We start from the raw sequence: 22,976 nt of genomic DNA, 5'->3' as shown, positions 1-22,976 counted from the left end.
GGAAAAAAAAATTATAATACTATATTTTTACGCTACCTTTTCTTTTCTTTCATTCTTTTATTTTTTTTCTTAGACAGGATCTCGCTCTGTTGCCCAGGCTGGAGTGCAGTGGCATGATCTCAGCTTGCTGCAACCTCCACCTTCCAGGTTCAAGCATTCTCCTGCCTCAGCCTCTCGAGTAGCTGGGATTACAGACGTGCATCACCATGCCCGGCTAATTTTTGTATTTTTAGAAGAGATGGGGTTTTGCCCTGTTGGCCAGGCTGGTCTCAAACTCCTGACCTCAAGTGATCCACCCGCCTCCACTTCCCAAAGTGCTGGGATTACAGGCATGAGCCACCATGCTCAGCCTTTACTGTACTTTTTCTATGTCTAGATGTATTTACATATGCAAATAGTTACCACTGTGCTCCAGTTGCCTACAGTATTCTGTACAGTAACATGCTGTACAAGTTTGTAACTTAAGAACAAGAGGCTGCCGGGCACGGTGGCTCACGCCTATAATCCCAGCACTTTGGGAGGCCAAGGTGGGTAGATCACCTGAGTTCAGGAGTTCAAGACCATCCTAGCCCCATCTCTACTAAAAATAACAAAAATTAGTGGAGCGTGGTGGCGCATGCCTGTAATTCTAGCTACTCGGGAGGCTGAGGCAGGATAATTGCTTGAACCCAGGAGGCAGAGGCTGCAGTGAGCCGAGATTGTCTGGGTGATAGAGTGAGACTCGGTCTCAAAAAGAAAAAAAAAAGAGCTAGAGGCTATACCATAGCCTAGGTGTGTAGTAGGTTACACTATCTAGGTTTGTGTAAGTTCAGCCAATGAAATTGCCTAAAGACACATTTCTCAGGACATATCCCCATTGTTAAGCAAGATGTGACTGTAGATTAGGCCAGTATTATTATGGTCTTTGACAAATGAGGATACTGAAGCAGGCAAAGGTAAAATGGATTCCCCTGAAATATGAAGCTAGGTAATGACAGAGATGGAACTAGAGTTCTGGTTTTCAGAGTGCTCTTTCCCCTCTACTGTTCAGGCTTCAGACATTTCTCTTACTTTACTTAAAAGCAAATGATTAGCCGGGCGCGGTGGCTCAAGCCTTTAATCCCAGCACTTTGGGAGGCTGAGGCGGGCGGATCACGAGGTCAGGAGATCGAGACCATCCTGGCTAACAGGGTGAAACCCCGTCTCTACTAAAAACACAAAAAATTAGCCGGGCGTGTTGGCGGGCGCCTGTATTCCCAGCTACTCGGGAGGCTGAGGCAGGAGAATGGCGTGAACCCAGGAGGTGGAGGTTGCGGTGAGCCGAGATCGCGCCACTGCACTCCAGCCTGGGGGACAGAGAAAGACTCTGTCTCAAAAAAAACAAAAACAAAAACAAAACAAACAAACAAAAAAAGCAAATGATTATCAGCATTTAGGCATAATCATTTCTACTTTGGTAGTTTCACTATTAGCTGCCATTTCTCTACTGTATTAAGGTGCACTACACCTTTTCTCCCCTCTTGAAGGTCAGGTTTCCTTGCTTTGGCTCCTAATTGTTTCATAGTTCATGTCTGTAAACGCCATTAGAACAAGTGCATGGGAATCCACTTCTTCTCCAGGATGATCAAACACTTAGATGTCTGTTGTTCTCATTGAATTTTCTGCAATTTAAGTGTCTTGCTTTTCCAAAGTAGAAAACTAAACAACTTGCCTTCTGCTAAGGGAATCAGAGTGTTTACATTTCTCTCATCCTATTTGGATCTCTTACTCAAATTTTCTCACAGAAGTGAACAGAATGAGCAGCATCTAGTGCAGTCACTTTATTTTAATCCCACAGAAATAAAGTAGGTAGTTTTGCCACATTTGTGGGACCATTTTCCCAGTAATTCTTGAGGTTATTTGGCCTAGAGGGAAGATATACATTGGTTCATTCCCCATATCATGTGCCTACTGTGTGCCTGGCACTCTTCCAATTTATCTGTGTTGGGAAACCAAGGAAATGAAAAATTCATGACCCCATTTTCCATTATAAGAATGGGATAAGAGGGATATATTATCAAGGTACTTTATTTAATTTGGTGGGAGAGGAAAGAGAAACATCTTTTTGTAACCCTTGGAAAGTAGCAATTAAATTCTCCCGAATACATTCTGTTATTCTCTTTACAGGTTTTTTCAAACTAGTCCACAAGTTGTTTAATAATCCACAAAGAAAACCCCAAATACAATTTAAAAATGCAAATGGGGCTGGGCACGGTGGCTCACGCCTGTAATCCCAGCACTTTGGGAGGCCAAGGCAGGCAGATCACAAGGTCAAGAGATTGAGACCATCCTAACATGGTGAAACCCCATCTCTACTAAAAATACAAAAATTAGCTGGGTGTGGTGGCATGTGCCTGTAGTCCCAGATACTTGGGAGGCTGAGGCCAGAGAATCACTTGAACCCAGGAGGCAGAGGTTGCAGTGAGCCGAGGTTGCGCCACTGCTCTCCAGTCTGGTGACACAGCAAGACTCCGTCTCAAAAAAAAAAAAAAAAAAGCAAATGGGTGTGGTTCTAATGGAAGAGTAAAGATAAGCATTTTTATTTACTTAAATTATTTTAAATAATAAAAAGTAACATTCTTGGGAGTTATGTGTAGATGAGGATTTTTCTGTCAGGTTGGAGAACAAATCAACTAATCTTCTAAGGAAAGGTTAGCCTTTGACTCAAGGGCAAGGATTTCCACATCTCTAATATGACTTATATGCCTTGAAAATATAGGATTTGTATTGTAGAAGCACCAAGACTGGTCAGGGCTCCAAATCTAAGTTGTAGGGATCAGGTGAAAAGCAGTCAAGAGTTGAGAGAGATGACTTGTCACTATTCTGATGGAGGAGAAATTAGTGGACAGAGTTCATCCTCAAGTGAAAGGTATTGTGAGAGAAAAGTGTTTTTGACAAAAGATACTGCTCTTGGGAAGGCATCATCTATAGACCTCTTGGTTCAACTGGATAATTTGCTATAGGATTTGTTATATATTATGGGATATTCCAGGAAACTAGAATTTAGATCCTTCCCACTAAATTTGTTATTTGTTTAAGGGTGGAGGGCAGATCCTGGTACACACCCCACAGAGGACGACTTTGGATAGCAGCCACAGCTAAAAAACCCTCCCCGCAAGAAGTCTCAGAACTCCAGGCTACATATCGTCTTCTTCGTGGGAAAGGTAACAGCCGTATATTCTCTTTGCAATTTTACTTTGTGAGAGAAGTCATTGACGTTCATCTTCTTCCACTTCCTTCTTTCTTTGTTTTTTTCTTTGTTAAAAGAGACTTTTAATCTTTGTATATGTTTGTTTGTTTAGTGGTAAATCATTGACAGCATTCAAAGCATTAATCTGTCAAAACAGTGCAAATAAAAATATCAATTTCCAACGCAAGAAATCAACTAGTCTTAATTTTTTTTATCTGAGAAAATCATCTTCTTTACTCTAAGGATAAAATTACTAGTGTAAACTCTGAGATCCTTACATTGGGAAGAACAACCACAAATAGGAATTCTCATTGAGAGTGGCCTAAATAGACGCCTGCTATTGTATTTGGACAAATCAAAGTTGATTGACTTAAGCAACGTATTTTGGGAATCACCCCAAGAATACTAACTTTGGATCCTTAAAAAGACTTCTGACCTTTGGGCATCCTGTTTTTCCTTCGTCTTATCCAGCTCATACAGTTGTTTTGAGGGTAGAATAAAAGGACAACTACACAACCATCTTTAAAGGTTTTAAGAAACAAGGCTGGCCGGGCGTGGTGGCTCATGCCTGTAATCCCAGCACTTTGGGAGGCTGAGGCGGGTGGATCATGAGGTCAGGAGATCGAGACCATCCTGGCTAACATGGTGAAAACCCGTCTCTACTAAAAATACAAAAAAAAATTAGCTGGGCATGGTGGCAGGCGCCTGTAGTCCCAGCTACTTGGGAGGCTGAGGCAGGAGAATGGCGTGAACCCGGGAGGCGGAGCTTGCAGTGAGCCGAGATCGCACCACTGCACTCCAGGCTGGGTGACAGAGTGAGACTCCGTCTCAAAAAAAAAAAGAAGGCTTAAAGAATCACTAGGAATAAAAAGTTCATGCTTCCTTAAAAGCACTTTTTTATTTTTATTTTTTGAGACAGAGTCTCGTTCTGTAACCAGACTGGAGTGCAGTGGCGCCATCTCTTCTCACTGCAACCTCCACCTTCCACGTTCAAGTGATTCTCCTGCCTCAGCCTTCCGAGTAGCTGGGACCACAGGCGCATGCCACCACACCCAGCTAATTTTTTGTATTTTTAGTAGAGACAAGGTTTCACCATGTTGGCCAGGCTGGTCTTGAACTCCTGACCTCAAGTGATCTGCCTGCCTTGGCCTCCCAAAGTGCTGGGGTTACAGGTGTGAGCCACTGCGCCTGGCCTAAAAGCACACTTCTATTTCGATTGATATGACTGGCTTGTTTTAAAGACATTCATTCTTACGGTTTTAATCACATTTTGATGTTTTTTTTTCTTGTCACCTGTAACTGCCTTACTTTGCTTCCAAAACTCATCACTGCGAAACTCCAATCTGATCCAATGGCGTATAGTAGAATTGATTTGTATTAGGATGAATTTGTGGGGTTCTTGAACTTTGATGGCATGAAGGCAAAGGAAAAATTTTCTAGCTTAACATGTGGATAGTGGACTAAGTGAGCCACTCACTAGATTTTTTTGCTAAAATGCAAACAGTTGTCCCAAGTAAATCTCACTGTTTTCCTTATGTCTACAAATAGATAATGGAAAAAGTTATTAATGTTTGTTCAGAATTGAAAACAGATTCCTGAGTTCCAAGATCACAAAGGAGGAAATTTATTCAATATTTTTGTTATTCCTGATTCAGATGTGGAATTTCCTAATGACTATCCATCAGGTTGTCTTCTGGGCTGTGTGGACCTAATTGACTGCTTGTCCCAGAAGCAATTTAAGGAGCAGGTGAGTAAAGAATACTTTTTTTTTTTTTTTTTAAATAGAGACAAGGTTTCACCATGTTGGCTAAGCTGGTCTTGAACTCCTGGCCTCAAGTGATCCTCCCTCCTTGGCCTCTTAAAAGTGCTGGGATTATAGGTGTGAGCCACCACACCCAGCCTGGTGCATATAAATATCTGTATAGAAAGCTATTTCCAGGCCAGGTGCCGGTGGCTCAGGCCTGTAATCCCAACACTTTGGGAGGCCGAGGCAGGCGGATCACGAGGTCAGGAGATCAAGACCATCCTGGCTAACACAGTGAAACCCCGTCTCTACTAAAAATACAAAAAATTAGCCGGGCGTGGTGGCATGTACCTGTAGTCCCAGCTACTCCAAAGGCTGAGGCAGGAGAATAGCCTGAACCCAGGAGATGGAGGTTGCAGTGAGCCGAGGTCCCACCACTGCACTCCAGCCTGGGCAACCGAGTGAGATTCCTTCTGGGGGAAAAAAAAAAAAAGCTATTGCCGCAATCCAGCTAACAAGTATATAGGGTCTTCGTGCCTTACCAAAACCTTGCTTCTTTTGAAGAAACCCTTGATTATCCCTTGAATTATTTTGATTGAGGGATGGGAATACTAGGATCTGTTATTGCTAATTCTGGAGCTTTTGGTCCAGGCTATCGAACTCATGATAGGCAAATGTATTTGACCCTGATTACCAGGACTATGCCGTATTTGGGAGGAGGTATGTGTATTTATGTGTGAATGTACATATGTATGCATTTATATATTTTTATTTTTATCACTAAAGATTGAACTGACAGGTCGGGCGCAGTGGCTCACACCTGCAGTCCCAGCACTTTGGGAAGCCGAGGCAGGTGGATCACTTTAGGTCAGGAGTTTGAGACCAACCTGGCCAACATGGTGAAACCCCGCTTCTACTAAAAATACAAAAATTAGCCTCGTGTGGTGGTGCATGCCTGTAATCCCAGCTACTCAGGAGGCTGAGGCAGGAGAATTGCTTGAACCCAGGAGGCGGAGGTTGTAGTGAGCTGAGATCGTGCCACTGCACTCCAGCCTGGGCGACAGAGTGAGACTCTGTCTCAAAAAAAAAAAAAAAAGATGGGCATGGTGGCTCACACCTGTAATCCCAGCACTTTGGGAGGCCAAGGCGGGCAGATCATGAGGTCAGGAGATCAAGACTATCCTGGCTAACACAGTCAAACCCCATCTCTACTAAAAATACAAAAAAAATTGCTGGGTGTGATGGCACGCCCTTGTAGTCCCAACTATTCGGGAGGCTGAGGCAGGAGAATCTCCTGAACCTAGAAGGCGGAGGTTGCAGTGAGCTGAGATCATGCCACGGCACTCCGGCCTGGGCAACAGAGCAAGACTCTGCCCGTCCCCCCACCAAAAAAACATTAAACTGATGTAACTAAAGTACATTTTTGAACAGCAGAGGGAGCCGAAAGACTTTAACTTAATTAGAAAATTCCTGAAATGTAGGACCTTTATGTTTAGACACAGAACTAGCAGAAATCCAAAACAGGAAAAGTCCATCCTTGAGCACAAACAGTCTTACCTATCAGTATGGTTTTCCTGTTCTTTGAACAGTTGCTTTAGATAATAGGGCTTCCACCAGTGTGCTGAAGAAAAAGAGCTTCAGTTTCATTTTTCTCAGCAAATTCTCTTTTTCAGACTTACTTACCTTTCATTACTGTTATTACTGTCTACTGTTTTCCTTTACTGTTCCCAGCCATTTTACCCTGTGTATTCTTTACTCTTTATTTTTTTTTTTTGGAAGCTGGGTCTCACTGTCGTCCAGGCTGGAGTGCCAATCTTGGCTCACTGCAACCTCTGCCTCCTGGGCTTAAGTGATCCTCCCACCTCAGCCTCCCAGTAGCTGGGACTACAGGCACATACCACCATGCCCAACTAATTTTTGTATTTTTAGTTGAGACAAGGTTTCACCATGTTGGCCAAGCTGGTCTTGAACTCCTGGCCTCAAGTGATCCACCCGCCTCAGCTTCCCAAAGTGCTTTGATTATAGGTGTGAGCCACTGTGGCCAGCCTACTGACTGATTTTAACTAACACTTATTATCCCTCTAGATTTATGTCTTTCATTTCCTTGTGAGTTACCTCCTCTGCCTCCTCTGATTATGTGTGTGAGTACAATGCATGCATTTTGGTGTGAATTTTGAGTTCTAGCGTTTTGTTCTTCCCTTAGTATCTGATCCAGACCTAGGCAAAACCATAGACACATGGAGGCTGTCCCCCGCACTCTTGTGCCTGCACTATCCCTCTGAGCCTTTTGCCCATTTTTTTCAATGTCTACTTTCTTCCTCCCCGCTCCCTTTTTTTTTCCCCCAGTCTAGAAGTAATATTATAAAAATACCTTACACTGGTGTAGGCTTTACAGTTTTGGAGATTCACAGTCGTTAACAGCTTAGTATAACATACTGCATTATGTTTTCTTCCTGGGATATGTATTTGCATTCTAAAAGAGAACCCAGGAGCATCTGGCAGTGTGGATTATGGTTTTTGGCAAGAGGCCTTGCTTTATTTTCTCATCTATTGATCAAGCAAACCACCACCTGATACAAGGTCAAATGATTTCAATCTCTAGATAGCCAATCTTCTTTGTGTCACAAATTTGTGTAGAGAAGGGTAGGAAACTATAATCCTGATCTATGGAATACTATGAAGGTTATAGGAATTAGAAATCTAATTAAAACAAGTCTTGTTGATTTCCGAAGGATACCTCTTTTTCACGATACTTCTCCTTGAACTTATATTGTATCTCATTTCCTGAGGTTGCTTCGAACAGCATGTAGAAGTGCAAGAATCCTCCCATATGTTTCCAGCTAGAGGTGCTGGCAACTCTCTTTATGAATGTCTCTGATATATAACATTAAAATATAACAGAAGCCAGAAGCCACTAGGCTTCATCAGACATGAGAATCACATACCCATTTTCCCTATGGTTGGCTTTTCTGTAACTTTTTTCCACTGTTTCTTTTTTCTTTTTTTTTTTGAGACAGAGTCTCACTCTGTTGCCCAGGCTGGAGTGCAGTGGTGCAATCTTGGCTCACTGCAACCTCTGCCTCTCAGGATCAAGCGATTCTCTTGCCTCACCCTCCTGAGTAGCTGGGATTACAGGCACATACCACCACACCTGGCCATTATTTTTTTTTTTTTTGTATTTTTAGTAGAGGCAGGGTTTCACCATGTTGGTCAGGCTGGTCTCGAACTCCTGACCTCAGGTGATCCACCCGCATTGACCTCCCAAAGTGCTGGGATTACAGGTGTGAGCCACTGTGCCCAGCCTCCACCATTTCTGTGTTTAAGGGTAGCATATGAATTTATTTAGAATTGATGTTAGCCCTATTTTTATCTTATTTATTGAGTAAAGAGTTTATCAGTTTTAAAAGTTGTAGGGCCGGGCGCGGTGGCTCACGCTTGTAATCCCAGCACTTTGGGAGGCTGAGGCGGGTGGATCACGAGGTCAGGAGATCGAGACCACGGTGAAACCCCGTCTCTACTAAAAATACAAAAAATTAGCCGGGCGTGGTGGTGGGCGCCTGTAGTCCCAGCTACACGGAGAGGCTGAGGCAGGAGAATGGCGTGAACCCGGGAGGCGGAGCTTGCAGTGAGCCGAGATTGTGCCACTACACTCCAGCCTGGGCGACAGAGCGAGACTCCGTCTCAAAAAAAAAAAAAAAAAAAAAAAACAAAATAAAAGTTGTAGCTTTTGGGTTGAGTGTGGTGGCTCACGCCTATAATCCTAGCACTTTGAGAGGCTGAGGCAGGTGGGTCACTTGAGGCTAGGAGTTCGAGACCAACCTGGCAACATGGCAAAACCCCGTCTCTACTAAAGAAACAAAAATTAGCTGGGTGTGGTGGCGCATACCTGTAATCCCAGCTACTAGAGAGACTGAGGCATGAGAATCTCTTGAACTTGGGAAGTGGAGGCCGCAGTGAGCTGAAATTGCACCACTGCACTCCACCCTGGGTGACAGAGTGAGACTGTTTCTCAAAAAAAAAAAAAAAAAAGTTGCAGCTTTGGTATTTGGCTGCCTTTTAGAAAATATCAAGACCACCCTTTGGGCCGGGCGGTGGCTCACGCCTGTAATCCCAGCACTTTGGGAGGCCGAGGAGGGCGGATCATGAGGTCAGGAGATCAAGACCATCCTGGCTAACACGGTGAAACCCCATCTCTACTAAAAAAAATACAAAAAAATTAGCTGGGCGTGGTGGCGGGTGCCTGTAGTCCCAGCTACTCAGGAGGCTGAGGCAGGAGAATGGCGTGAACCCAGGAGGCGGAGCTTGCAGTGAGCAGAGATCGAGCCACTGCACCCCATGACGACTGAGCGAGACTCAGTCTCAAAAAAAAAAAAAAAAAAAAAAAACCACCCTTTGTAATTTACCTGTCTCTGTTTGAGCTAGAGTTCTGAGATGTAAGAAATGTAGTTGTCAGGCCAGGTGCGGTGGCTCACGCCTGTAATCCCAGCACTTTGGGAGGCCGAGGCAAGTGGATCACGTGAGGTCAGGAGTTCGAGACCAGCCTGGCCAACATGGTGAAACCCCGTCTCTACTAAAAAAACTACAAAAATTAGCCAGGCATGGTGGCAGGAGCCTTTAATCCCAGCTTCTGGGGAGGCTGAGGCAGGAGAATTGCTTGAACCTAGGAGGCAGAGGTTGCAGTGAGCCGAGATTGTGCCACTGCACTCCAGCCTGAGTGACAAGAGCAAAATTCTGTCTCAAAAAAAAAAAAAAAAAAATAGAAAAAGAAATGTAGTTGTCTAATCTGTTATACCAGCCTCATTCTTGTTTCTGAATGAATGAGTTGAGAGTTTAGGAATAATGGCTCTTGACTAGCATTTACCAAACTATCCCATGGCATAGGTGTTCTCTGAAACACAAATTTGGGAAATATCTTTGGATTAAACATATCTGTTTACTGTAGAACATCTCAGAGCCCTTAATATGCTAGTGTGGATTATGACTCTCTATGAGGTGGATATAACATGCAGTGTTCTCAAAACTTCGAGCATAAATTAATCCCCTACTCGCACATGCACTACCTATTTACATATTACAGAACTGGTATCACGGTATTTACAGTTTAGGAAGTGTTAGTCTAAGTATGCTTGATTTTTCTTTATTCTCATAGGTCAACTCACTGAGAGAGAACCATCTAGGAAGTAGTTTCCTAACCTGTGACCTGTGTCTTCCTTCAGTATCTCCATATTCATTTATCACCTGGTTGAATTGCATTTTCTTTGAAAACTAATGTGGATCTAGTAATTTTTATTTCAACTGAAACTAACTTCCTGTATGACTTGGACCACATTTTGCCTTTATATGCTGTTCCTTTTTCTTTTCCCCCCAAAATTCAGTAATTTACTTCTGACCTCACATTCTTGGCCTTTCTTTGACAAGTTAAAATACACTAAACCCTCACTATTTTTGGCATAGTGTGATCATTTAGTCCTCTTAAAAAAAGAAAGTCGAAAAGGTTTTGTTAGTGGTTGTTTTAAAATCAAGTGCACTACCCTGTTAAATGGTTTTTAAAAATATGTGTTTTCTCCTGAGCCATGAACTAGTCTTCCTTTTATCTTCTAAGATTAGTATGGCCAGCATGACTAATTTGTGCCAGAAAAAATTCTTCTAGACCCTCAACCCTCCTGAGTAATGGCAGAGGATCAGCCTAGAGAAGGTAGAAGTGATATAGAAAAGGCTATGGGTTCAACTCAGGGTAAAAAGGTAGATGAGAGCCATCTCGTTAAAGCTTCTCCTGTGATTCCCCTGGAAGGAGCCCATGCCTTTTGCCAGCATTTTATCTGCCAGCAGCAGATGTAAGCTCTCAAAAACAGCAGGGAGGATGTTGACTGCAACAATGCATCAAGGCTGTGGTTTGTAACCTCAATAGTAAGGCAGTTAAAACTTTTTTTTTTTTAACAAAGACATTTTGATTGCCAAATCCATAACCATTAGCAGCTGTGGTTTGAACAGTTCTCTAGACCTAACAAGTTTTCAAACAAAAAGTTGAGTTGGTGGCTTTTGTTTCTATGTGTCTGTGTTATGTTTGTGCTATTTATATCCCTGCCTTCAATAGAAAATCTGATTTGTCTGAAATCTCCAAGGTCATTGATTATTCTGTTTCTTCTGAACTGAATCCATTCCTTTCCTGCCAGCTTACTGACCCTTTAGTCTATTTGATCTTATGGCTTTTATAACAGCCAAGACCCTATCTTCAAGGAATTATGCTGAAGCAGTTATACTGCGGGGTGCCTGTTTCCAATAATTGACAGCAGTAGACTTGTAGTCTTCCAACAGGGAAGAGAATATTACTTGTTCTTTTTTCTAGAAAAGTATCTTCAGGATCTAGGAGAATTTGCTAGAAGAAAAGCAATTTTTAAAAATTAAACAGAGTATCCAAGCAACATAGATCTTCGGGAAGATTCCAAGTATCACTTTATTTGTGAAAATCATCAGCTTCTATCACCAATGAATTGTCTGTGAGCCTGAGAGGTGAGAAATTAGAAAATGAAGGATTTAATAGTCAGTATTCAAACTAGGCACTGGAATTCAAAGTGCAGTCCACAAATTCTCTTTTAAAATATGTGAAAATGTCCTGTCTGTTGTACTGAGAAAATCTGCCAACATATAGACCTGAAAATATTCCGATAGCAGCCCTCACGATGAGAGCTGTTATCTGAGACTCAACAAGAAGAAAAATTGTTATGTTACTAACAACTAGCTTAACCCTGGACAATTCATTAAAATCACAGCTCACTTGAGTGAGATATAGGGAATGTAGTTTTGGAATTCTCTTGAAGACTGGAACATTGACAGGCTGGGCACGGTGGCTCATGCCTGTAATCCCAGCACTTTGGGAGGCCGAGGCTGGTGGATCATGAGGTCAGGAGTTCAAGACCAGCCTGGCCAACATGGTGAAACCTTGTCTCTACTAAAAATACAAAAAAAAATTAGCTGGGCATGGTAGTGGGTGCCTGTAATCCCAGCTACTTGGGAGGCTGAGGCAGGAGAATCGCTTGAACCCGGGAGGCAGAGGTTGCAGTGAGCAGAGATTGCACCACTGCACTCCAGCCTGGGCAACAGCGTGAGACTCCATCTCAAATTAAAAAAAAAAAAGAAACTGGAACATTGACTAGAGTTTCTAGATCAAAACAGACAGTCTTTAGAGTTATTTGCAGTCTGGGTATTAAGTACCCACTTAAATGGTTTCGGAAACAACCACATATATATATATATATTTTATCCAAAGAGCATTGTGTTTTCTTTTTTCTTTTTTCTTTTTTTTTTTTTTGAGATGGAGTCTCACTCTGTCGTCCAGGGTGGAGTGCAGTGGAGTGATCTTGGCTCACTGCAACCTCTGCCTCCCAGGTTCAAGTGATTCTCCTGCCTCAGCCTCCTGAGTAGCTGGGATTGCAGGCACGCACCACCACGCCTGGATAATTTTTGTATTTTTAGTAGAGACGGGGTTTCACCATGTTGGCCAGGCTGGTCTTGAACTCTTGACCTCGTGATCTGCCTGCCTCGGCCTCCCAAAGTGTTGGGATTACAGGCATGAGCCACCGTGCCTGGCTGAGCGTTGTGTTTTCTGTTGTACTTATCCTGAAGAGAGATGGGGAATATTACCACTTTTCCATGTATTTAGTGTTTTGGTTTTCATCTGAAAATAAACATGAAATTCTTAAGATTTTCATATATATTTATTCATTAATAAATACTTGAGCCAGGCGCAGTGGCTTACGCCTGTAATCCCACCACTTTGGGAGACCGATGCAGGCGGATCACTCAAGGTCAGGCTTTTGAGACCAGCTTGACCAGCTTGGTGAAACCCCATCTCTACTAAAAATAGAAAAATTAGCTGGTCATGGTGGCGCACACCTGTAATCCCAGCTACTTGGGTCACTGAGGCAGGAGAATCACTTGATCCCGGGAGGCGGAGGTTGCAGTGAGCTGAGATCGTGCTATTGCACTCCAGCCTGGGCGACAGAACGAGACTCCGTCTCAAAAGAAAAAAAAATCAGCCAGGCACGTTGGCTCACACCTGTAATCCCAGCACTTTGGGAGGCTGAGGCGGGCAGATCACGAGGTCAGGAGTTCAAGACCAGCCTGGGCATTATGGTGAAACCCTGTCTCTACTAAGAATATAAAAATTGGGCTGGGCGCGGTGGCTCACGCCTGTAATCCTAGCACTTTGGGAGGCCGAGGCGGGTGGATCATGAAGTCAGGAGATCGAGACCATCCTGGCTAACATGGTGAAACCCCATCTCTACTAAAAATACAAAAGATTAGCTGGGTGTGGTGGCAGGCGCCTGTTGTCCCAGCTACTTGGGAGGCTGAAGCCGGAGAATGGTATGAACCCGGGAGGCGGAGCTTGCAGTGAGCCAAGATGGCGCCACTGCACTCCATCCTGGGTGACAGATTGAGACGCCGCCTCAAAACAAAAAAAAACAACAAAAAAACGAAAAAAAAAAGAACATAAAAATTAGCTGGGCATGGTGGCGGACGCCTGTAATCCCAGCTACTCAGGAGGCTGAGGCAGAGAATCGCTTGAACCAAGGAGGCGGAGGTTGCAGTGAGCTGAGATCGCACTACTGCACTCTAGCCTGGGCGACAGAGCAAGACTCCATCAACAACAAAAAAAATCTCAGATGTTACTCTCTGAAGTCTTCCCTGACCCCAGCCCATTTCCTCCCTAACAGGATTAATTTCCTTCTTTGGGCTCCTACTGTGTTCATACTTCTATTACTGCCTTTTTTTTTTTTTTTTTTTTTTTGTTGACATGTAGTTCTTTAGGTGACCATCTATGCCTTTTTTTTTTTTTTTAATAAGGAGTCTCACTCTGTTGCTTGGCTGGAGTGCAGTGGCGCGATCTCGGCTACAGGTTGTGTGCCACCACGCCCAGCTAATTTTTGTATTTTTAGTACAGACGGGGTTGCACCATGTTGGCCAGGATGGTTTCCATCTCCTGACCTCGTGATCTGCCTGCCTCAGCCTCCCAGAGTGCTGGGATTACAGGCATGAGCCTCCAGGCCTGGCCTAGGTGACCATCTATGTCTTAATCACCTTTATATCTCCAGTGTCCTAACATACAGCCTGCCATGTAGTAGGTGCACAGTAAGTGGTCATGACAATAAATAGAGAGGCAGACAATGGTAGATATATGAAAAATCTTGGCCGGGTGTGGTGGCTCACGCCTGTGATCCCAGCACTTTGGGAGGCCGATGTGGGTGGATCACGAGGTTGGGAGTTCAAGAGCAGCCTGGCCAACATGGTGAAACCCTGTCTCTACTAAAGATTAAAAAAAAAAATTAGCCAGGCACATACCTGTAATCCCAGCTACTCGGGATTCTGAGGCAGGAGAATCTCTTGAACCCGGGAGGCAGAGTTGCAGTGAGCTGAGGTCGCACCATTGCACTCCAACCTGGGTGACAGGGTGAGACTCCATCTCAAAAAAAAAAAAAAAAATGCCGTATGAAAGGATTTGAACTGTGTTCGAAAGATACCCATATAAAGTCATGTTACTTTTTCTTTTTGTGTTTTTGAGACAGAGTCTCACTCTGTCGTGCAGGCTAGAGTGCAGTGGTGCGATCTCGGCTCACTGCAACCTCCACCTCCCAGGTTCAAGCGATTCTCCTGCCTCAGCCTCCTGAGTAGCTGGTATTACAGGCGCATGCCACCACGTTTAGCTAATTTTTTGTATTTTCGGTAGAGACGGGTTTCGCCATGTTGACCAGGCTGGTCTTGAACTACTATCCTCAGGTGATTCGCCCGCCTGGGGTTCCCTAAATGCTGGGATTACAGGCCTGAGCCACCACACCCAGCCAAAGTCATGTTTCAGAAGGATTGTCCTGGCAGCCATAGGAAGGATGTACTGGATGGGGCAAGCCTGAAAACAGAGATGATTTAGGAAATTATCATGGTTGTCCAGGTGAGTTATGATGAAGATCTGCAGCAATGCTGTGTCAGTTGAGTTGAAGAGAAAGGATCTGATGATTGGAATGTTTAGGAGGTAAAGTTTGTAGGACTTAGTAATTTGACTGGATATGAAGGGTGAAAGAAGTCTAGGATCAACTTGGGTTTCTTTTTTGTTCTAAAAGATATGTTATTTGATAAAAGAATATTGTTGACATTCATAACACCAGATTGCTTCACAATGACCTTACCTTGATGTTAAGTGAAGTCAAAGATCTCTTAGAGCACTACCTCAGAATAGTTTTCAGTTGAGTCAGACTAGCCATTGGGAAAATAAAATCTAAAATTGGCACAGCCCTTGACTCAAGAGAAGTCTTCAGCATTCTGAGGTAATAGTTTCAGAGTGGACTTTGTTGGTTGAAGACCTTACCATGTACTGTCATTCATTCATTCATTTGTTTATTTATTTTGAGTTTCTCTCTTGGTGCCTAGGCTGGAGTGCAATGGCATGATCTCAGCTCACCACAACCTCCACCTCCCAGCTTCAAACGATTCTCCTGCCGCAGCCTCACGAGTAGCTGGGATTACAGGCATGCACCACCACATCTGGCTAATTTTGTATTTTTAGTAGAGACAGGGTTTCTCCATGTTGGTCAGGCTGGTCTCGAACTTCCAACCTCAGGTGATCCACCTGCCTCGGCCTCCCAAAACTGTCTTTAATTAAAAGCAATTTTCTTCTGGTTTTCACTAGTTTAAGTTGGAGTGGAAGCCATTATATTAAAATGAAGACCAAAAATAATTGTCATGAGTGGGTGATTCCCAGTTAGGCCTTGAAGAATCAGGCCAGAAAAGCTATGAGGTTAATTTTAGAGAAAATATACTTGTTGGAGTTTTTTTTTTTTTTTTTTTTTTTTTTTTTTTTTTGAGATGGAGTCTCACCCAGACTGGAGTGCAGTGGCATGATCTCGGCTCACTGCAAGCTCCGCCTCCCAGGTTCACGCCATTCTCCTGCCTCAGCCTCCTGGGTAGCTGGGACTACAGGCGTCCGCCACCACACCTGGCTAATTTTTTTGTATTTTTAGTAGAGACGGGGTTTCACCATGTTGGCGAGGATGGTCTCGAACTCCTGACCTCATGATCCGCCCACCTTGGCCTCCCAAAGTGCTGGGATTACAGGCTTGAGCCACCGTGCCCGGCCTGTTTGAGTTCTTTTATGTGGAGGTTCTAGCGTATGATTCCACAGGGCACAGAAAACCACAGTGGAAATGTTACTGTCAATAGAATGAGACCTGGTTGTAGCTGCTTCAATCAGATTGTCTTCCACAAATGGCTATAAGATCCGTAAGTTTGTGTATGTCTTCTCACTTCTTTCTTTTTTTTTTTTTTTTTTGAGACGGAGTCTTTCTCTGTCCCCCAGGCTGGAGTGCAGTGGCGCGATCTCGGCTCACCGCAACCTCCACCTCCTGGGTTCACGCCATTCTCCTGCCTCAGCCTCCCGAGTAGCTGGGAATACAGGCGCCCGCCAACACGCCCGGCTAATTTTTTGTGTTTTTAGTAGAGACGGGGTTTCACCGTGTTAGCCAGGATGGTCTCGATCTCCTGACCTCGTGATCCGCCCGCCTCAGCCTCCCAAAGTGCTGGGATTACAGGCTTGAGCCACCGCGCCCGGCTCTTCTCACTTATTTCTTTCACCTGGTACATATATGGATTGTCTCTGTAGCATTGAGCTGGAAGCCCCTGTCTAGATACTAGGCATGTGACTTGAATTGGGTTACTGGTATATGGGAGTTCAACTATCCCACTTTGGGCCAACTGGTATGATCTTTATTTAACCCTAGTCAAATATTCAGTCGTCATCTGGTCAAAGTATTATGATCAGTAGGTCACCCTGAAGTAAGAAAACATTTATCTTCCAGTAGAGTGGGGCCTGGGGTGGTAGTTATCCTGTGACACCTTGAATTGCTTTGAAGGAAAATATAAATGAGAACTGTTTATCACAGAGCACAGTTGCTTGCAGGATATGCTTCCTTGGATCTGTTCTTGCACCTCTTTATCAGACTCATTTCCTTCTCTCTTTCTGCATATTATCACCTCAGTCTTCTTGGAGTTGGTTTTCAGCTAACGAGATTTCAGACCCTGATTTCATGTTCTATCTAGTTCCTCAAAGTTCAAACCAAGAAAGCCTACAGCAAATGTATGTTCTTTGTTAATGAATTCCCTATTATTGTTGCTTTAGTTATTAGTTCTTCAACTAACAACTTATAAATCTTTTTTTTTTTTTTTGAGATGGAGTTTCGCTCTTGTTGCCCAGGCTGGAGTGCAATGGCGTGATCTTGGCTCACTGCAACCTCCACCTCCCAGGTTCAGGCAATCCTCCTGCCTCAGCCTCCTGAGTGGCTGGGATTACAGGTGCCCGCCATCACGCCCGGCTAATTTTTTGTATTTTTAGTAGAAACGGGGTTTCATCATGTTGGCCAGGCTGGTTTTGAACTCCTGGCCTCAAGCAATCCACCTGTCTCGGCCTCCCAAAGTGCTAGGATTACAGGCATGAGCCACCATGCCTGGCCAACGTATAAATCTTGTATCTGGAGACAGATATAAGATTTACAGATCATCTGGGAATTTGTTGTGAAGAGTGACATAGTTTAGGAGTTATTGATCATTTCAGTACAAGAATGAATAAGAATGAAGGAGAGGCTTGAAGATTTGGTGAAAATGCCCATTTTCCACTGAATCAGTGGTGGTTGACCAAAACTGCTAACCAATTTTTTCTCTTATGAAAATGGCAAAAGAAATTATATATATATATGTATGTATGTATGTATTTAGTCCTCTAAAAAAAATAAAATTAGCCAGGTCTGGTGGTGTGCACCTGTAGTCTCCAGTACCTCCTGAGTGGCTTGAGCCCTCCAGGTCAAGGCTGTAGTGAGCTACGAACACCCCACTGCACTCCAGCCTGGGTGACAGAGTGAAACCTTGCCTTTAAAAAAAAAAAAAAATTAGCTGGATGTGGAGGTGCACATCTGTAGTTCCAGCTACTTGGGAGGCTGGTTTAGGAGCATCACTTGAGCCCAGAAGGTCCAGGCTGCAGTGAGCTGTGCTCACACCAGTGCACTCTAGCCTGGGCAACAGAGTGAGACCCTATCTCAAAATAATAATTAATTAATAATAAATATAAAATAAAATGTGACATCCAGAGCTTATTCACATTCTTCACCTCCCCTCTCTTATTCTTTCTCTGGGTAAGCTGCATTTTATTTTTCTGACTTTCAGACCAAATATCCCTTACTTGTTAGGATACAATGTAAGTATATAGTGGTTTGTAATATAGTCTTTAGTGTCCAGGCCCTGGCTGTGGGGATTATGGTTGGTTTTTTTTTTTTTTTTTTTTGGAGGTACTGAGGCTCTGCCAAGCTAACTTTGTTTTAATGCATTTGATAATGAAAAATAATCTCTTCTTCCAATGCATAGGCTTTACTTTATTCCTTGTAGGCCACTTTGCTTTTTACCTCTGTTTCTTATAAGCCCCTTGAAGTTCAGTGCTAGTAGTAGGAACAGGGATATTCACCTGGAACTTTAATTTGAGATTCATCTGGGAAAGTTGATTTTTATGTTTGTCTTTATTGTGAGGATGATGGGTCCAAGGAACCTATTGTTATTTAATTTGTCCACCATTTTTCCAGTTTTTCCCACTATTTAACATTTACTTACTCTGTTAATACACATCAGCGTGGTTTTTCTTAAACATAGAGCCATATTGACCACTTGCCAAGACACAAGCTTAGGGATAACACATGAAGAGTAATATCTACTTTTACTTAGAGTTACAGTTCTAAGAGTGTACGATTCCTAGCATGTATGTATTCACCTTGAATAAAATAACTTTAATGCACAAGTTGGTAAATTCTTTTTTTTTTTTTTTTTTTTGAGACCGAGTATCGCTCTGTCACCCAGTCTGGATGGAGTGCAGTGGTGCGATCTCGGCTCACTGCAAGCTCCGCCTCCCGGGTTCACGCCATTCTCCTGCCTCAGCCTCCAGAGTAGCTGGGACTATTGGCGCCCGCCACCACGCCCAGCTAATTTTTTGTATTTTTAGTAGAGACGGGGTTTCACAGTTTTAGCCAGGATGGTCTCAATTTCCTGACCTCGTGGTCTGCCCACTTTGGTGTCCCAAAGTGCTGGGAGTACAGGCGTGAGCCACTGTGCCCGGCCAATTCATTGCATTTTTATTCAACAAGTATTTATTGATTGCCTGCTGTGAACCAGGCATGGTCCTAGATGCTGATGAGTAAACAAAACAAAAATCCCTGTCCTCATGGAGCTTTCATCCTAGTGAGGTGAGACCAAGTAAAAGTTCTAAATAAGTAAATTATATTGTATCAGACGATGGTAAAATAAGGCAGGAGAGGGCCAGGTGTGGTGGCTCACACCTGTAATCCCAGCACTTTGGAAGGCCGAGGCAGGCGGATCACGAGGTCAGGAGATTGAGACCATCCTGGCTAACACGGTGAAACCCCGTCTCTACTAAAAATACAAAAAATTAGCCAGGCATAGTGGCGGGCACTTGTAGTCCCAGCCACTTGGGAGGCTGAGGCAGGAGAATGGTGTGAACCCGGGAGATGGAGCTTGCAGTGAGCCAAGATTGCCCCACTGTACTCCAGCCTGGGCGACAGAGCGAGACTCCATCTCAAAAAAAAAATAAAATAAAAAATAAGGCTGGAGAGGTAGTTTAAGAGTGCCAAGTTGGCCGGGCGCGGTGGCTCAAGCCTGTAATCCCAGCACTTTGGGAGGCCGAGGCGGGTGGATCACGAGGTCAGGAGATCGAGACCTTCCTGGCTAACACGGTGAAACCCCGTCTCTACTAAGAAATACAAAAAAATTAGCCGGGCGTGTTGGCGGGCGCCTGTGGTCCCAGCTACTCAGGAGGCTGAGGCAGGAGAATTGCGTGAGGTGGAGGTTGCAGTGAGCCGAGATCGCGCCACCGCACTCCAGCCTGGGGGACAGAGAAAGACTCCGTCTCAAAAAAAAAAAAAAAAAAGAGTGCCAAGTTTGTGGGGAATTTGGTGCTCTGATTTTAAATAGGGTTATAGAATATTCACTAAAAGTTGACACTTCAACAAAATTCTGAAGGAAGAGAGGAAAGAAGCCATGGAAATATCTAGGGTAAAAAGCATTCCAGGAAGAAGGAAAAGGCAAGTGCAAAAAACCTGAGACAGGAACAACAAGGAAGCCAGTGTGGCAAGAGTGGAGTGAAAGTGGAGAGAAGTAAGAGAAGGTATCACAGAGGAAATGGGGGGCCAGATTGTCTACGGACTTGTAGGTCATGGTAAGCAAGGACTTAGACTTTTATTCTGATTGAGATGAAAACCCATTGGAGAGTTTTAAGCAGAAGAATGGCGTGATCTGATATAAAAAAAAAAAAATTAGTTCTGGCGGCTGTGTTGAGAATAGACCAAGAGGGAAGTTAAGGGCAGAAACAGACCACTTAGGAGGTTATTGCAGAAACCCAGGGAGACATTATGATGGCTTGGACCAAGGAAGTAGCCATTGAAGTCTTAAGAAATGGTGAGATATTGGATATACTTTGGCTTTTCTTTGAGACAGGGTCTCACTCTGTTGCCCAGGCTAGAGTGTGTGCCACCATGCTTGGCTAATTTTTTTAATGTTTTATTTTTTGTAGAGATGGGGTCTTGCCATGTTGCCCAGGCTGATCCCAAACTCCTGGGCTCAAGCAGTCCTCCTGCCTGGGCCTCCCAAAGTGCTGGGATTAGAAGTGTGAGCCACTGTGCCTAGCCAGAGAAAAGAATTCTATCTTTGGATGGCAAGAGTGAAGATTAAAAAAAAAAAGAATTCTATCAAGTTCTACTACAGATAGATCAATTAAGATGAGAACTGACCCAGGCACGGTGGCTCATGCCTGTAATCCCAGCACTTTGGGAGGCTGAGGCAGGTGGATTACCTGAGGTCAGAAGTTCAAGATCAGCCTGGCCACCATGGTGAAACCCCGTTTCTACTAAAAATACAAAATTAGCTGGGCATGGTGTTGGACGCCTGTAATCCCAGCTACTCAGGAGGCTGAGGCAGGCAGGAGAATCGCTTGAACCCAGGAGGCAGAGGTTGTAGTGAGCCGAGATCGCGCCATTGCACTCCAGCCTGGGTAACAGAGTAAGACTCCATCTCAAAAAAAAAAAAAAAAAAAAAAGATGAGAACTGTGAATTGACCATTTGATTTAGCAACATGGAAGTCAACAATGACCTTTACAAGAATGATTTTGATGGAATGATGAGAGTGAAAGCCTATTTATAGTGAATTCAAGAAAAAAGTAGGAGAGGAATTAAAGTCAGGGAGTACAGATAATCTTTTGATGAATTTTGTTGTAATGGGAATCTGAGAAATGAGTAGTAGCTGGAGGAGGATGTGGGATCTGGATAAGAGATTTTGTTTCATGCCAGACATTACAGAATGTTTGTGTGTTAATAGGATTGATCCAGTAGAGAGGCAAAAACTATTGATATGGAAGAAAGAGGAGAGACTGGCTGAAATGGTTTGTGGTGTTGGAAAAGCAGAGCTGTGATTGTCCTTTGCCTCAATGGTCTCTAAGCCACAGGGAAGGAAAAATAGGAAAATTAAAGAGATAGTAATTATGACTGCTGCTGCTCTGGTCTCTGTAGAATTAGGTTTAGAGATCTTGATGGCAGCCTCTGGTTTTATTTGTGCCAAAGCACCTCAGCATGGATCTTGTGCAGAGCTTATTTCCTTCTAATACCCAGCAATAACAGCTGGGCCCTGCTTTTCTTTGGCTTCTGAAGATAAAAGGGATAAGAAAGAAGAGGGTTTACCCTTGTATCTGTAGCCTTACTTTTCTACCGTGAACATTTGACCCTGCCTATTAATATGATTGTGGCTGATAGTTAATATTAAGTTTGTTTTATTGGCTGGATGCGGTGGCTCTCTCCTATAATCCCAGAACTTTGGGAGGTTGAGGCAGGAGAATGATTTGGGTCCAGGAGTTTGAGATCAGCCTGGGCAACATAGAGAGACCCCATCTCTAAAAAAACAAAACAAAAACAAAGTACATGTCCCACCTCTTCCACACTGAAAGCCACGGTGTATGGGCAGGGCCAGATGCTACTAAAAATCCCTTCTGTTTTCTCCACAGCATCACTTATCATGTAGGACAAGAGTGGTCAAATAAAGAAGTTTAACTATTCATGCTTCTAGTTACAGAGAAATTTGAATTTCCTTATTTTTTAAAATGAAACTTTTAGTGGCTTAGACTTTAGAAGGCATATCTTAGCAGTCAAATAAGGGTGGAAAATACAGGCAATTTCATACTTTTGATGGTAGTTACTAGGAGAAAGCCTTCTCTGGTAATGAAGTCTGACCCAGAAGCCTATGAGTCATATTTGTTGAACATGCTAAATATATAAGACATAGTAAGATAGGAAATAATGAAATTCCAGCTCCGTTACCCATTGCTAACCCCCAATTGTTCTTAAATTGTGATTGTGTAGCCAGCATAGTCTTACTCTAGGTTCTGTGTCTGTTTTTACAAAAAAAGTAAAAGTCCTAACTATTCACACAGATTTGTTTTATGATAAGAGATCCAAAGGAGGTTTCTAAATAATTTTCAGAATTGCTCTACCAGTTACCTTTTCACCCGAAGTAGATCTGGAAAGCATCCAGCAAAACAGCTTTTGCATGTTCATACCTTTCAGAATGAATCATCTTCCTTCCCTTTAGCTAGAGAAGGGCTATGTGTACTGTTTCTGGCAGAATTTCCACAGATGTTTTATTTTTCTTAAGTCTTCCAGTGCTTCACTTGAGTTGAACCTAGGGGGTACCTGATGTTCCCCAAGGAGATCCCTGAATCTCCTGACTCTTGGTTGTTTGTGATAAAAGAGCAGTCGGTTCTAATTCTTCTGGGAGGATTTCAGGTAAACTTTTTTTTTTTTTTTTTTTTAATGAAGTTGTTCCCACTATAGGAAATCAGAGATGGCAGGCAATAGACTGTATAATGCTGTACTAAGGATTGTAGAAAGGTGAAGATTTGTTCTTGCTTGTTGAGCATAATCCTCTTTACCTGTGAAATGAAA

At 43.4% G+C, this 22,976-nt stretch overlaps 1 protein-coding gene and 1 long non-coding RNA gene across 6 annotated transcripts in view; one reads left to right on the top strand and one right to left on the bottom strand.

Moving 5' to 3' along the window:
* Nucleotides 1-22,976, top strand: part of TRIP4 (thyroid hormone receptor interactor 4) — a 68,039-nt gene that overhangs the window by 34,026 nt on the left and 11,037 nt on the right. For 4 of the 5 annotated variants that reach the window (XM_032175820.2, XM_032175817.2, XM_058427236.1 and 1 more), the window contains 2 exons: nucleotides 3,058-3,182; nucleotides 4,864-4,955. In XM_032175820.2, coding sequence (XP_032031711.1) covers nucleotides 3,058-3,182; nucleotides 4,864-4,955 — 217 coding nt within the window. Of the gene's footprint in view, nucleotides 1-3,057; nucleotides 3,183-4,863; nucleotides 4,956-11,298; nucleotides 11,463-22,976 lie in introns of all 5 variants that reach the window. The other variant, XM_058427237.1, reaches the window with a different exon arrangement.
* The window catches only part of LOC131381112 (uncharacterized), a 71,313-nt gene continuing 69,335 nt past the window's right edge, over nucleotides 20,999-22,976 (bottom strand). The window contains exon 4 of the long non-coding RNA XR_009209582.1: nucleotides 20,999-22,963. This is a non-coding gene — a long non-coding RNA (uncharacterized LOC131381112). The remainder of the gene's footprint in view (nucleotides 22,964-22,976) is intronic.

This window comes from Hylobates moloch, unplaced genomic scaffold (genome assembly GCF_009828535.3).
Source record: "Hylobates moloch isolate HMO894 unplaced genomic scaffold, HMol_V3 SCAFFOLD_14, whole genome shotgun sequence".
NCBI classification, from domain to species: domain Eukaryota; kingdom Metazoa; phylum Chordata; class Mammalia; order Primates; family Hylobatidae; genus Hylobates; species Hylobates moloch.
This window is presented reverse-complemented; position numbering and strand designations above follow the sequence as displayed.